This window comes from Eurosta solidaginis, chromosome 4, assembly GCF_040869045.1.
Source record: "Eurosta solidaginis isolate ZX-2024a chromosome 4, ASM4086904v1, whole genome shotgun sequence".
NCBI classification, from domain to species: Eukaryota; Metazoa; Arthropoda; class Insecta; order Diptera; family Tephritidae; genus Eurosta; species Eurosta solidaginis.
The window spans coordinates 124,736,710-124,752,960 of NC_090322.1; the positions used below are offsets into that span (position 1 = coordinate 124,736,710).

Genomic DNA, 16,251 nt, shown 5'->3' on the forward strand with positions numbered 1-16,251 from the left:
TACTTTTATTACTCTAAAGTAGCACTTTTAGGCAAGGTTGATTCTCCGTAGAAGCTTTAGGCTACGTTTATGATCGAGCGTAATCGCAACACGCGATGCGACGAGAAACGCTCCATCGCTTGTTACATTTTAGCTAGCGTTATCGCTGGCGATTGAGTGTTTATAGTAGAGCGAAATCGCTAGCGATGGAATGCTCAACAATAAAACTCAAAATCTTTTTACTCACTTTGTGGCAGTGTAGAGAAAGCAAAATGCGTACATTAACTCCAAAACTTTTATTATTAGAAAATAGCTATTTGTTACGAAAAAATGTTTCAAAAGTATACATAAGGAAACAAAATATTTACATGTGGGCCTCTTACAATTTCCTGAAGAATTTAAAGAGTATTATCGCATGAGCAAGGAAACTTTTGAGTACATCTTGAAATTTCTTTCGTCGTCAATGATGGAAAAAAAACAGAAACCAGAAATACCAATAGATGCTGCGGAAAGACTGTCACTGACGATTGTGGTAATCTGCATGACGCAAATTCCACAAATACTGCTTGTCACGTACCTTTTCAATAAACACATCCATATTGTTTCGCTAATTTCGCTCAACTGAATCAAAATATTTTGATTGCAAATTTTCGTCGCTTTTGTCGCTTGTAATCGCTCAATTCGCTTTACGCTAAATCGTTTTGTTATAAACATCTCCATATGCACTAATAACAGCTAACAGCGATTCTCGACGCATCGCGCGATGCGATTACGCTCGATCATAAACGCAGCCTTAAGCTCACTTTATTTACGCTGTTATGCGATAATGCAAGTATTTTTTCACGATTTTCCTTAATCGCATTTCAGATTTACAAATTGATATTTTTGAGTCTGGTATAACCTGGCAACAAATCTGCGGCAATTTGAAAAAACAACCTAATTCGAGTTAGGATAAAAGTGATATTCTGGCTTCATAACAGAAATCCGTTACAGATCTCCCTGCGTTACTTACTCATAGCCCTAGCGCCAAATGGCTGCTACAAAATATAGGAAGTTACAATGGTGAATTGCGGCTATCTTTTCAGATAAAGGTCTATGTATCGCCATTATCCTAACTCGAATTAGGTTGTTTTTTTCAATTTTCCACAGAAATAATAAAATTAATTTATTACTATATGGATTCTCCTAAAAATTTTGGTATGCTACTTTAGAATTTTTCCTACAAATTGGCGTGATCTGTAGTTTTTGTGAGGGCATGCTCAAAGCTCAGACGAACCTCATATTCTCTATCATTTTCGCTTAGCCTTTATATTTCTTACGTTATGCCAAAATAAAGGCGAAAGCACTTGTCAAATCATGTGTTACCATACGTAATTTATTTAAAAACTTATAATCATCAATTAAGTTTTTCAAAATTCTGTATGTTTATTTGTTAAGTTTAAAAAGCTGGGAACGCCAAGTGTATCTGTTGACATTAACATTTGAATCAAGGCGAATCTATACAAGGTGATGACAAAACGAATTTAACCAATTCACCAAAGAAATGTTCATTGATTTCTATTTTGATAGAAAACTTCTGCAAAAGATTTATGGTCAATATCACTGGCTCAGCGATTGAAGATAATTATGAGGTTATAATGAGTATTGAAGATAATTATGAGGTTATGATAAGTAGTTGCCAAAATTTCACACAATACTGTATTTAAGCAAGAATGTATTGAAGTTGAGAAGATTTTGTTTTAGCATTCTAATTTGCACATATGGGCATTTTTATATATTTACATTCATACCTACTTATCTGCTGCCGAAAATGAGTGGGTGGGCGGCGAAAATAACTGAGATATTAAAGAATAGCGCTTGACATTTCTCTAGATTCAGGTGGTTCGTGTGTGTTTTTTATTTACATACATATGTACATATATCGCGTTATGTGTGATTGTGGTACTTCATTGTCATTAAACAAAAAATTACCTTATATACCAAATATTTTAATGAAATTTTGAGGTACACAAAGTGTTTACATTCCTACAGCGTATATATATGTATGTATGTACACAAGTATAGAATAAGTATGTTTGAACATTGGTTAGCACTTCTTTAAACCATTTCATGACTTTAACCACTCGAAGACTCGCTAAACAAGTGCAAGAGATCGCAACTTTACGTCCTCTGTTTCTCTTCTGTGAAAATTTACAAATAGAGGAGAGACTTGACATTCAAGTCATTCGTACATACATATGCACAACTTAAATGTGCATCGCACAATAGGGAGCTAAGTCAAAGATCTGAAATTTTGAAGTTAAGCGTACTAGCAGAGCTGGATTCGATTCGATTTTTTAGAGAATCGATTTTTTCGAATCGATTCTCAAAAAAAAATCGATTTAATCGATTAAATCGAGCTGACAATAGTTGATTGCTGCTCAATTCTTTACCAAGGTTGTGCCGCTAAAAAATCTCTCATCGGATTGAGATTGATAGTGTATTCGATACCTAAATATCATGATTTCTGTGTTTTTTTCCAGATATTCCAATTTTGTGCCCAGATATTTCTTCAGTTGGTTCTGCATTCTCTGCAATGTTAGCTTAGAAATCACAAGGAGAACAACTTTTGGCTATAACCCTCTATTAATCTCTCATCATAGCTGCGGTATCGAGAGTCGATGGCATGGCCCTTTTCAAAAGAAAAGTCATGTCGATGAATTATGGTCATCTCCGTTGAACCAGCCGATATGTCTTTTAATGGGAATTCACGAAAAGGTTTCGGCACAGCAGGTGTTCCTATCGGCATCTGTATTTGGAAACAGACCTCCGCCAAGAAGACTTGATCTCCATTGGTGCCCGCAATTGGTGTCAGTTATGTTGAAGCCGAGATAGCGAGGCTGACTTGCGCAACTGCAATCCCAAAATCTCCTAGGCGGCTAAGCGCCAATTGTTGGTGATGTTAAAGTTTTTCTTATTTCTCCTTTTCTTCATAGACACTATCATAATGGCGTATAAGTAGTCATAGCTCATGGTTTTTAAAAAAGTCGAGCTTTTTGAAAATTAAAACACTATTTTATTTGGTACTAGCTGACCCGGCAGACGTTGTTCTACCTTAAATTTGGTCTATCTGCATACATTTTAAAAAGCTTTTTCCGTCTAACTCTGCCCCCCCCCCCCCTCTACACTTTTTCCTAATCTTTGTATTCACTCCATCCTCCCTATTTTTCGCCTCATCTATCTCCATCTTCGTCTCATTCTATCTCTTTCTCAGCCTCCTTCTCTCTTTTCTCTTCTCTCAAGTTTTTCTCATTCTTCTTCATATCTTATTGCCAGTCCCAAAGGGTGGTATGTATTTTATTCCAGTCCCATTCCGAGTGTTAGTCCCAGTCCCACTCCTAGTCTCAGTCTCAGTCTGAGTCCTAGTCCTAGTCCTAATCCTAGTCCCAGTCCGTCTCTGGTCTGCTTCCCGGAAAAAAGCATCGTAAATAATAATATAGGCAAATTTATATACCAAATTTCAGTTTTAATGATAGAAGCAACTTTGTTAGTCTAAGGTTGTAAGACCTGCACATAATCTTCGACACTTTACAGCCCCGCGCTTGAACCCACGCCTTTCCTGCTTGGTCGATCATGTGCACCTCTCGCCTTCGCTTAATTTCGCCCAGTCTAATTGGGACGTTTACGGAGCAAGGGATGCGCCCTTTTTAGCTAATTCATCCGCTTTTTCATTACCATCTATTCCCATATGCCCTGGGACCCAATATAGATGTATGCTTCTCCCTGTCCCGATTCTCTCCAGGGACTGCTTACACTCTAACACGCATTTAGATGCTGTGGTATGCGAGATTATTGCCTTAATTGCTGCTCGACTGTCAATATAAAAGTTAACACGATTGCAGCTTGGGTTATTTTCTTCCAGGGTTTCTACTGCTTTGGTTACGGCTACTATTTATCCATATTATATAAACACATTCTAGGGGTACCCGGGTCCACGTTTGAACAAAATCGACCGACGCAACTCTTCAAACACCGGCGACCAACTAACACACATTTTAGCCTTTCCTTTTAAATATATAGATTTTTATTTTTCACACTTCACTATAATATTAAAACGAAATGCAGATATTCGTTGCTTTTGAAATTCGGCTTAAAAATTGCACATGGAACAACTAAAGACTCTCCTGAATTAAACAAAAAAATGTATTAGTACTTCTAAATCGCGGGCCCCCTCAGTAACCCCGGGTCCGGGGTAATCCCCCATCCCCCCCTCTCGCCTGGCCTGGTGATGTGCTATACTTGATATCATTCGCTATAATATTTTTTTATTGATAAGCACGTTGTTTAATTAAACACCAACCAATTACACGGAAGTATATCCGCACCACCTGAAAATATGAGTGCCGGTGCGTATACGTAACATTTTATTATTACGTATAAACATATAGAAAAAATTGCAATAAAATAATATTGCGACTATAAACTGAGATATAATCTATCCTATATTTCAAGTTAGATCAAACTACACACGGTGTGCAAAACAAATTCAAAATCGGTTCAGTAGTTTAGGAGTCCATCGCGGACAAACAATGTGACACGTGATTTTTATATATAAAGATTACAACAAATATATTTTCTGCACGTTTTGATCAATAAATATTGATACAGTTGCTGAAAGATGATCAAAACTTCGAAGGCTAAAAAAATCGAACGACTATAAAAAGAAAATCGATTCTTCATTTCTTAAAAAAAGATCGATTAAATCGATTAAAAATCGAATCGAAATCCAGCTCTACATACTACAGGATTCCCCAATTCAATAGCTAGCGATTTGTAAGCTCGATTAAAAATTATCTCCGCTACTTACCCAACGAGAGGTTGGAAAGGAACTAATAATTTCATAGGCGCATATAGAAGTCAATCAGATGTTTGCCTTTCCTAAACATTGTGATATTTTGAGTTGATCGCTGTTTTAATCTAGGTTTACAAAATATAATCATATATTAGACTGGCTCTTATTTGTTAAAGTCTTGGCGGCCACCGTGGTGTGATGGTAGCGTGCCCCGCCTACCACACCGTATGCCATGGGTTCCACCCCGGGCAAAGCAACATCAAAACTTTACAAATAAGGTTTTTCAATTAGAAGAAAATTTTTCTAAGCGGGGTCGCTGCTCGGCAGTGTTTGGCAAGCGCTCCGGGTGTATTTCTGTCATGAAAAGCTCTCAGTGAAAACTCATCTGCCTTGCAGATGCCGTGCGGAGTCGGCATAAAACATGTAGGTCCCGTCCGGTCAATTTTTAGGAAAAATCAAGAGGAGCACGACGCAAATTGGAAGAGAAGCTCTGCCTTAGATCTCTTCGGAGGTTATCTCGCCTTACATTTATTTATTTTTATTATGTTGATTTTTGATGTATTACCACCTCAGCAGTGTTTTCTGTAGCTCTCCATAAAAACGGTGTGAATACTAAAGTAAAACTAAAATGTACGTCTAGAAAATCATATATGTGACCCGGCCTATGAAAAGGTGGCTTATGACTCAAAAAGAAATTGCGAGAAACAGCTGTTAACAGCTGTTTTTTTTTTTTTAGTCATAAGCCACCTTTTCATAGGCCAGGTCACATATTATGTATAAATAATTAAGTTTTTCATTCTTTGGCTTGTATAAGGGGCAAAAAAGTTGGTGTTGTGGTAAATGGCACATTCGCCAGGATATAAATTCGAGACTGTTTAGGACTTTGCCCATCTGGGAAACGGCATTAACAGCGAAAACAATGTCAGCTTTAAAATCAAACGGAGAATAACTCTTGTCAACAAGTGAGTAGGCAATTGGAAAGTAAAGTCCTCTCTCGACGAACAAAAATCACGCTCTACAAGTAGTTCATCATACCTCATGTATGGCTAGACACCGCCAGACGGCGTTTTCGAGACATCGACCAAAATGTGGACCAGGGTGACTCAGAACATCATCTGTCGGGTACCTCTAATTTATTTATATATGTAATACCGCGAACAGTATTCCTGCCATGATTCCAAGGGCTTTCGATTTCGCCTTGCAAGACTTTTTCGGTTTCTTCTACTTAATATGGTAGGTGTATACTTTGCGTGAAAAAAAACAATCCAATCACCATGTTTCATCCCTCTTTCCACATTTGGTATAGAATTATGCCATTTTTTTTTTTCATTTTTCGATATTTTCGATATCGAAAAAGTGGGCGTGGTCATAGTCGGAGTTGGCGCCTTTTTCTTTTATTTTTGTATTTTGTTGCACCATATCATTACTGGAGTTGAATTTTGACATAATTTACTTGTATACTGTAAAGATATTCAATTTTTTGTTAAATTTTGACTTAAATATTTTTTTTTAAAAGTGGTCGTGTTCGTCATCCGACGAATTTCATCATGATATCTTCAACGACTGCCAAATTACAGCTTGCAAAACTTTTAAATTAGCTTCATTTAAAAGTTGGCGGTGCCACGCCCATTGTCCACAATTTTACTAATTTTCTATTTTGCGTCATAAGGTCAACGCACCTACCAAGTTTCATCGCTTTATCCGTCTTTGGTAATGAATTATCGACCTTTTCGGTTTTTCGAAATTTTCGATATCGAAAAAGTGGGTGTGGTTGTAGTCGTTTCGTTCATTTTAAATAGCGATCTGAGATGAGCACCCAGGAACCTACATACCAAATTTCATCAAGATACCTCAAAATTTACTCAAGTTATCGTGTTTACGGACGGACGGACGGACGGACATGGCTAAATGAATTTCTTTTTTCGCCATTGTATTTAGTAGTAGTGCCTAAACAGCCGTAATAATAAATAAATAATAATAATAAAGGTACTAGCCCGACCATCTCGGGAACCATTTGGCATGACCACATGAAACCTTCTAGGCCATACCGCCCTCCCACCCTCTAGATCCATCAAGAGTTCGGGGTCTCCAGAGCCTCGGCTGTTAATGAAACAGGATTCGCCACGGGTAAGTGAGGTTGACAATTTGGTTGGAGAAGCTATATATTGAGCTGGCAACCCCTTGAGTGGGTTGCGATACACATAGTACTTTTAGAAAAAGTATCGATACCGGTACTCGTAGTACTCGTTGCGCTAGACCTATCAAAAGCTTACGGTCAACCATGGCACGTTACTGCAAGACCTGGAAGGGTTGTTGTTGTAGCAATGCTTCGCCCCATCCAATAGGTGCGACCGGTCACAAATTGTCATCAATATCCTCTAACGGGAGGATAAATAAATAAATAAATGAGAGGAGTGTTAGAGGCGTTGGTTCCACAATACAGTTTAAGAGATGGTTGGTGTCATGTGGTAACACATTACAAGCAGGACATATGTTTTGTATGTCGGGGTCGATTCTGGATAGGTAAGAGTTTGACCTGCTATAGTATCCAGATCGAAGCTGAGCTAGAGTGACTCGCATTTCCCTAGGGAGTGTGCGTTCCTCTTCCGCAAGTTTTGGGTATTGTTCTTTGAGTACAGGATTCACCGGGCAATTCCTGGCATATAGGTCCGACGCCTGTTTGTGGAGTTCACTGAGGACCTGTTTGTGTTTTTTTACTTCATACGGCTGTGTTCTCAGGTGCCGTATTTCCTCATAGTGCTTACGGAGATGACTCCTTAAGCTCCTGGGCGGTATGGGCTCATCAATCAGATGTCTGTTGGGATGCCCAGGTTTCTGGGTACTCAACAGGAACAGTTTAGTTAGCATTTCATTTCTCTCTCTAATGGGGAGTATTCTCGCCTCTTTATGTAGATGGTGTTCTGGGGACATAAGAAGACACCCCGCGGCGGTTTTGAGGGCAGTATTTTGGCAGGCCTGTAGCTTCTTCCAGTCAGTAGTCTTTACGTTTGGCGACCATATCGGGGACGCGTAGCATGCAATCGGCTGGCCAATTTGTAAGTGGTAATGAGCGTTTCTTTATCTTTACCCCAAGTACTGCCAGAAAGAGATTTGAGGATTTTATTATGGCTCTGGATTTTCGGTACAATTGCGGCTGCATGCTCTCCAAAATGTAGATCCTGATCAAACGTCACACCCAAAATTTTGGGGTGTAATACAGTCGGTAGCGTAGTGCCATTGACGTGGATGTTCAAAATGGTCGACATTTGGGACGTCCATGTTGTAAATAAGGTCGCCGATGATTTAGTCGGTGATAATGTCAGGTTTCGCGAGGCGAAAAAACTGGAGAGATCAGGGAGGTAGCCGTTTATTTTGTTGCAAAGCTAATCGATCTGTGGGCCTGGGCCAGTGGCCGCTTCCCAAGGCAGCCAGTTCTATGTACCGGAGCGACTCGGGATTTTATTAATTTGTTGCGTCCCTCCCACAAAATGTTATCCTCCCAGCTGTTCACGCCCAAGGGCGACCCGTAGTCTACGCATCAGCGCCCCCACTACCTTCCAGCAGCTCTACTGCTCAGCAAGCCACAAGTACCCGCTGCTGCTCGCGCCCTACGGCACCACCAGCTCATACAGCCGCTGCCACTCATAACTACAATATCCGAAGTAGAGTCGGTAACAATGCCGAGCATCAGCCCCCGCCCCCGTCTTCTTCCCCCTGTTTTTCGGCAGCAAACGTGTAGGTCAGGGAAACAGACTCTTAGTCCCTACCACCTTTTGCACCGTTCGCCAGCACAGAATATATATGTTTGCGTCATCCGCCCAATGCAGCTCCTGCCTTGGAGGGTGCTACTTTCCTACATATTCTGGTCTCCGCGACGGCAACCCCCCGACGGGCTTCATTGCGCCATGTTGCCAGGCTGCAAATCCAACTATACCGGCTACCCCAATTCTTACCCAGGGACGTTCAGTCCCAGGGCAACAACAGCAATTGCGTCCTGGCCTCCCACAACTCAGGCGTAGTCACCCGTCACTTACTCCTAGAGTGACGACGTCTCCCCCGCTGCACTTCAGAATTCTGCAGTTAAACTGTAATGGATTAACTGGGAAGATCACGGAGATAGTCGATTTCATGAAGCGGCAAAACATCCGCATCGCTGCGATTCAAGAGACTAAACTCACAGCAAGATCTGTTCTGCAGACCTGTTCTGGGTATAATGTCCACAGAAAAGACCGCGAGAGCGGAAATGGAGGCGGTCTCGCGTTTATCATACACCACTCAGTGAAATATCATATGTATATTTGATCCCGACATAGACCGCAGGGACAGTGTCTTAGAACGGCACGGCTTATCGGTCCGGTCAGGCGATGTAAACCTAGAAATCATCAACATCTACAACTCTCCTGTCGCCTGTTGTCCCAGTGGATACTAATATCATAGCCCTACTCACTGGCGATAATCGCATTACCTTAGGCGATTTCACTGTCCATCACGATCTATGGCATTCAAACCTGCAGGCGGATAGCAGGGGTGAGATGTTGGCGGATCAAATAGAAGAAACGGCGTTCTCCACAATAAACGGAGACGCCCCCACTCGTATGGTAGGAAGCTGCCACAGTACGTCAGATATATCAATCGTGAGCGCAGGACTTGTAAACTGCATCAACTGTCAGCCGATGGTAACATTGGCATCCGACCACCTGCCTATACTTATTTCGCTCGAGCGAACTGCCGACTTCATCGTCACCGAAAAACGCAAGACAGCCAGTTCTAAGGGAAGTGTTTTGGCAGGCCTGTATTTTCTTCTAATGTGTTAAGGCTCGGCGACCATATCGGGGACGCGTACCATGCAAGCGGCCAGCCAATTTATTTCTAGGTGGTAATAAGCGTCTCTTTATCTTTACCCCAAGTGCTGCCGGCAAGAGATTTGAGAATTTTGTTACAGCTCTGGATTATAGGTACAATTTCGGATGCATGCTCGCCATAATGTAGATCCTGATCGAACGTCACACCTAGTATTTTTGGTAGTTGGTAGCGTAATGCCATCGACGTCGATGGCCAATATGGTTGACATTTTTGTTTTTGTATGTTGTAAATAAGGCCAACTATGATTTGGTCGGTGACAATGTCAGGTTTCGCGAGGGGAAAAAACTGGAGAAATTAGGGAAATAGTTGTTTATTAAATTATATAGGTCATCGATGGATGCGCCGGGCCCTGTAGCCATTATCGTGCAGTCATGAGCGTAGGAAACGATACTGACTCCTTCTGGTGGTGTAGGAGGCTTCGATATGTAGAAGTTAAACAAAGGCGGGATAAGACACCAACCTGTGGCACCCCTTGTTTATTTCTTCTGGGTTTAGATGTTATGTTCCTGAATTGCACCGATGCTTGCCGACCAAACAGATAATTTGCGGTTCACCGTTTGAGATTTGGAGGAAGGGAGGACCCTTCCAAGTCTTGCAGTAAGGTGCCGTGGTTGACTGTATCATAAGCTTTTGATATGTCTATCTTTATTGGTAGTATTGTTACGTACCATGTATATGTATATATATATTGGAAATTTTGTTAAGATTAAAACTATTAGCCCCATTTCTTCAAAGTAGGCGTGGTCCTTATCCGCTTTTCATTGGATCAATATATAATACCAAGGACCATAATTCCGGCGCCCGCCGTGGTGTGATGGTAGCGTGCTCCGCCTACCACACAGAAGATCCTGGGTTCAGGCCACGGACAAAGCAACATCACAATTTTAGAAACATTTTTTTTTTCCCAATTATAAGAAAACTTGTCTGGCGGGGTCGCCCCTTGGCAGTGTTTGGCAAGCACTCCGACACTCTGCCATGAAAAGCTCTCAGTTAAAACTCATCTGCCTAGCAGATGCCTTTCGGAGTCGGCATAAAACAGATAAAACAGGAAGGTCCTGTCTCTACATGAAAAACTGCTTATGTGACGGGGCATTTATTTACTAGCAGCACAGTGACGCATCGAAATTGTTAATATTCGCCGCAATACGTATATATAGGAACGGAGCTCGTGTTTAAGACCAAACTATTTTTAATGTTTAATGTGGTCATATAAATTGTTCCCGAGATGGTCGGGCTAGTACCTTAATGATGCTTTGTTACGGGAACGTACCGGACCTATATCCGGCAAAGGACCATCAATATCAATAACCCTCCCCAAACGGGGAGTGTTTTTATGGTTAATACTACAACAACAACAACCAAACTACTTTTTAGGTCCCGGTGCTTTTTCAGGGCAGGGTTTCATTTCACTTTACTTTAACCGTGCTCGAGATATCGCTTATGTTTTAACTTGGTAACTACGTCTTTTTAGTCGTTCTTACGAGATAGTTCTTATATAATTTTTGGTATTGACGCTTTGTAATTTACGGAGGTATCATTCTAGACGTGTTCAAAAGACGTGTTTTTTATATAGAAAATGATCATCAACCGATTTTCGTAATTACATTCAGAGATCGTTTCTTAATTAAGAGGGCGCATACCAAATTTCATCACTGCATCTTAAACCGTTTTGAAAATATCGCTACCGTAAGCCGATTAATAACTCTTTTAATAAGTGGGTGTTACCAACCCTCTTTTTAGCGTGAATAATACTCGTGGCAGAATAAGTAGGATGTCAAATTTCAGTAAAATACCGTTATTCAAATGAAAGCTATTAAAAATGACTCCTAAGACGGGTAGGCTTACGGATGAACGGATGGAATGCATAGATAGATAGATATGTTGTGAGGTTAAACACTGCGACCTATTGGTCTATTGTGCCCTCATTCTCTTCACAACACCTCATCCAAACCGAGCTCTCTGAGAAAATCGAGAATGGTTCTCGGCTTCAGAGAGTGTATGTGACTATCTTCTAGTTTTGGTGATCCTAGGATCCTAAGTCATCCTCTCGCGACTGCATCGCATTCCATCAGGATATGCTCTGCAGTCTCATCTTCTCGATGAAAGAATCGACAGATGCTACAAGATTATATGCCCAGTTTATGCATGTGGATCTTTAGCCCGCAGTGACCTGTGAGTATGCCTGTTGAAATTCTTAGGCTACTTTTTGGGAGGTTTATCATGGCCTAATATCGCTTTGAGTTGTACCCTCCTATTAGTGCATTTGACTCCCGAAGACCTGGACTTTCGCGCCAGTGTTGTTCTCTGAGGCACGCCTCTTTTTGCCTGAACTCTTCCCTTATTGTGTGTGACCCTATCGGCATGATGGGCTCGGGTCCTATTGCCTTTTCAGCCGCTGCCAATGTTGTTGTTGTTGTTGTTGTAGCGATTAGTTACTCCCCGAAGGCTTTGGGGAGTGTTATCGATGTGATGGTCCTTTGTCGGATACAGATCCGATACGCTCCGGTAACACAACACCATTAAGGTGCTGGCCCGACCATCTCGGGAACGATTTATATGGCCACATTAAACCTTCAGGCCATCCCTCCCTCCCCACCCCCAAGTTCCATGAGGAGCTTGGGGTCGCCAGAGCCTCGTCTGTTAGTGAAACGGGATTCGCCGCTCGAAGGTGAGATTGACAATTGGGTTGGAGAAGCTATGTATTGCGCTACACAACCCCTTGAATCCCAGCCGCTGCCAATCTGGCAAGCTAGTCCGCTTGCTCGTTACCATCCACTCCTTTGTGTCCAGGTACCCATGCTAAACGGATGGTGTTATTGGCCCCTAAACTGTTTAACCTCTCTACGTACTCAAGGACTGTTGATGATTTAATCTCAACTGAAGATAGTGCCTTGAGCGCGGCCTGACTGCCGCTGAGTATAGCGATTCTCTCGTTTGTGTATCCCTGCTGTAAATTTATCTGATGACTAGTACCTAGGACCTACCTAATTATTTTCTAGCGTTTAGTATTATTATTACTTAATGTATGTATTGTTTTCAATAAAACCGTTTACCTTAAAAAATTTTTTGTTAATTATTTTATTTAATGCTGTGAAGATACTTAAGAGGCGAGCTTTTAAGAGACAAAACCGCTTTTAAGAGACATTGTGGATAAGGTATGCTACACTATAAGCTCGAAAAAATGTTTGTTCGTGACTTAGGGGTGAAAACTTTAACAGACTTCCCCTCTAAATAGTAGAAAGATGTGGCAGCTTGCCTAATATTTCCAACTTAGATCCTGATTTTTTGTATACATTATGAGAATATTGATAGTTAATTTGTTAAATGAAACTAATGCTTAACAGATTAGAATATATTTATATAATCTATAATAGTATGTTTTTATTATTTTCAAGTTGTGTACAGTAAATAACCAACATAATTACTAAATGAAACATTCAAAAAGAAAAATTATTCAAAAAGTGAATTGCGCAAAACAGCCCATCTAATCACATTTATCATTTAGAAGATAATCTATTCGGACAAATGCTTTGCGTAATCATGTAAGTGTATATGTAGACATATATATTTGTGAGTATGTAAACATTTAGGTATTTAATTGACAATTGCTTAACCCAAGTGTGCATCTAGTTCCTCATAAAACAATTGATCTAAGGGCTTGTCACCCATAATACGAAAAAAAAACAAATGATCCAAACACTTAAGGCTTATAGAACGCAATGCAGGCAAACGAAGCAAAAGTTGTGCAAATCGACTTTCGTCACCAGGATTCTCAGTACGACAATGTTCATCGAGGCAAGCATAAACTTGTTCTCTACATACTTCAATGTCCTTACGCCCCTTTAATCCACGTATATCCGGATTGAATAGAATTATTGCTTTCAAGCAAGATAATTCTGAACGATTTATATTGAGGCGTTTCATTTTCACGCTTAACTCAGATAAAATACGATCGAAAATTGTTGCAACTCCTGCTTTTATTGCGCTATTACGATGATATGAAAAATTATGGTTAAGAAACAATTGTTGTGGTTGGCGTATAGGAGAGCGACGTCCAAAAGATGTATCATGACCTGATGTTGCATAATCAGCATCCAAAGAATCAATACTACACCATGCTACATTTGCAATTAACAACTCATTCCAGCCTGCCTTGAGCAACAAAACTTGATCATCACGTTGTAATTCAGCAAAATGTGGCATTTTTATAGCATATACAATCATTTGATAAAGTTGTTTATTAACCATTTGACAAAGATGTGATACCGCACCTTTATAGTCCGGTTGAACCATAGAATTCGGGCCAACACGTAGGAATGGTATAACATTGTCTCCACTAAGTTGTTCACTTTTTTGCTCGGCTTCAATTATACGTTCAATTGTTAAATCACGCACTGTGCTAGTGGGATTGAAATCATCAGTGGGGCGTGCATTCTGTGAACGTGTGCCACGTTGTCGCTCCTCCTGAACTGCTTCACGCTTCATGCCGCATGCAAGACATTTCTGATAGCGACAATATTGGCACCGATTTCGTTGCCTTTTGTCAATAATACAATTTCTATCTTCTCTACAAGCATAAGTTAAATCCTTTCGTACGGTACGTTTGAAAAACCCTTTGCATCCTTCGCAACTATAAACACCATAATGTTTACCACTTGCTCTATCACCACAAATAGAACACAGATGTTTTGAACCACTTAATGGATGATTTGGAGGATATTGGTGTTGTTGCTGCTGCTGTTGCCCTTGTTGCATAGGAATCGTATTATGGCCTGAAGCAGCGGCAGCAGCTGCCGCATTTGCCATATTCATCGTTTGCAACCCGATTGCTCCAAACGAAACAGGGCTTGCCGACTTAGGAGAAAATCCTCTAGTGTTGTTTTCATTCAATATTGAAATATCTGGTTTAATTTCCTGTGGCGACAATGGTCCCAGACGGAAGTTCTGCTCCTGTTCAGCGCCATCCATTGCATCGGATTTTAAAAACGCAATTCGCCACAAAAAATCGAAATAAGCCTTTGACAAATGAAATCTCTGCAACAGTTACTAATGTACAATATTTCGCGTAGACATTTTTTTGCATGAAAACTTTTTACCAACTTAAACTCACCATCTTACCACGAAATACGTTCGAAAAAGTTTGTTATTGTTAGAGGCCCATTTACATTCAGCTGTTTGGTAAAAGCCTAAAGGGCCCAATTACTGATACTTAGCATAGACTTGACTTGGCATAAACTTGGCAACTTAGCAACGATTAAGCTGGAGACATTGGTGCTTTATCGGTAACCGTATCGGTAACCTTTTAACACCTGATTCGACCAACCTTATGAGAATCAATACAATCGATTATTGGTGCCGCTAAGGTCGTAACCGTATCGTAGCCAACCAATTGGCTTTTGGTTTACAGTCGTAACGATAAACAGCTGATTACGTTAGGGATACGACTACAGCGGTACGACATACGGCACCAATGACTCCCGCTTTATGCTCCACTTAGCGCATATAATCTGGCATCATAATCAGCTGTTTTCCAGCTGTCATTTTATTGGGAAATATTTGCAACAAAGTGGTGGTTTTTAATCAATGTTAATTTTGAGTACTACAATTAATTTATGAGTGTAAAAAATTGTTCAAAATAATCATTAAATGTCAATTTGTATGACAAATGTCAAAATGAAATGGAAACAAATGGCATTTCAAAATGTAAACGTCACTTAGAACTTACATAGAAAATCAAAATTCAACAGACTTCTAAGTCAGGTTAAGTGTTGCTAAGTTTTGAGTAATCAGTAACATGCAATGTTCAATTAACAGAACTGTAAGTGACAGTTCTCAAGTCAAGTCTATGCTAAGTATGAGTAATGGGCGCTTAAAACAGGGGTCGACTGCTAATACGCGTCGAGAGGTGTCAAAAGTCGCGTATTGACTTTGACAAAAATAATCCGAAGGCGGAAAAAATATTTGTCTCTGCCCATCGCCGGTTTTACGTTTATATTTTAGAGCATTTGACACCTCTCCTGTTCTAGACTAATACTCCAGTTTCCGGGGGCCCAGGGTAATTCTTCGGTTTTTTGTTAATATCTTTTGAATGACTCAAAGTTGTTGCTTTACGTTTTTGGATTCGCGATCCAGTAACGTTTTCAAGACGGTGCACCACCTAATTTTAATCAAAAATTATCAAAGGTGGTACCAAAAGACGCGTTTCGACTTCCGTTTTATGAATCCGAAAGCGGAATTCAAAAATTTTGTTTCTGTCGAAAGTTATTTGCAAAAAACTGTAAAATGACCCCAAGAGGGTCCGAAAGATGGGTCCCGATGCATAGTTTTTTTGAATAGAATACCTTTCTGCGTTGGCTGCCTTAGGCAGCGATTTAAAAAATAACTCTGGGTGGGTCAGACACCGGTTTGGGGATAAAAACTAAATGCGCGCAGAACACCTTTCTGCATTAGTGTGTGTGTGTGTGTGTACAACAAATCTGGCAAAAAAACAACAACATAAAAACCTGAAGCGATTTTTTGCTTATATCTTTTCACAGATATAAAAATTTTAAATTTCGCTTCCGGATTCTAATAATGTT

The 16,251-nt window shown here is 40.3% G+C and overlaps 1 protein-coding gene across 1 annotated transcript; it reads right to left on the reverse strand.

The window, feature by feature from the left end:
• Positions 1 to 13,010: 13,010 nt before the first annotated feature.
• Positions 13,011 to 14,782, reverse strand: usp (ultraspiracle). The gene has a single exon (XM_067782768.1). The coding sequence runs from the start codon at positions 14,639 to 14,641 to the stop codon at positions 13,283 to 13,285; it is 1,359 nt and encodes a 452-aa protein (XP_067638869.1). The 5' UTR covers positions 14,642 to 14,782; the 3' UTR covers positions 13,011 to 13,282.
• Positions 14,783 to 16,251: the final 1,469 nt, after the last annotated feature.

What these genes read in the sequence shown, in the direction of transcription:
- usp (XM_067782768.1), bottom strand. Translation starts at nt 14,641, where the DNA reads ATGGATGGCGCTGAACAGGAGCAGAACTTCCGTCTGGGACCATTGTCG.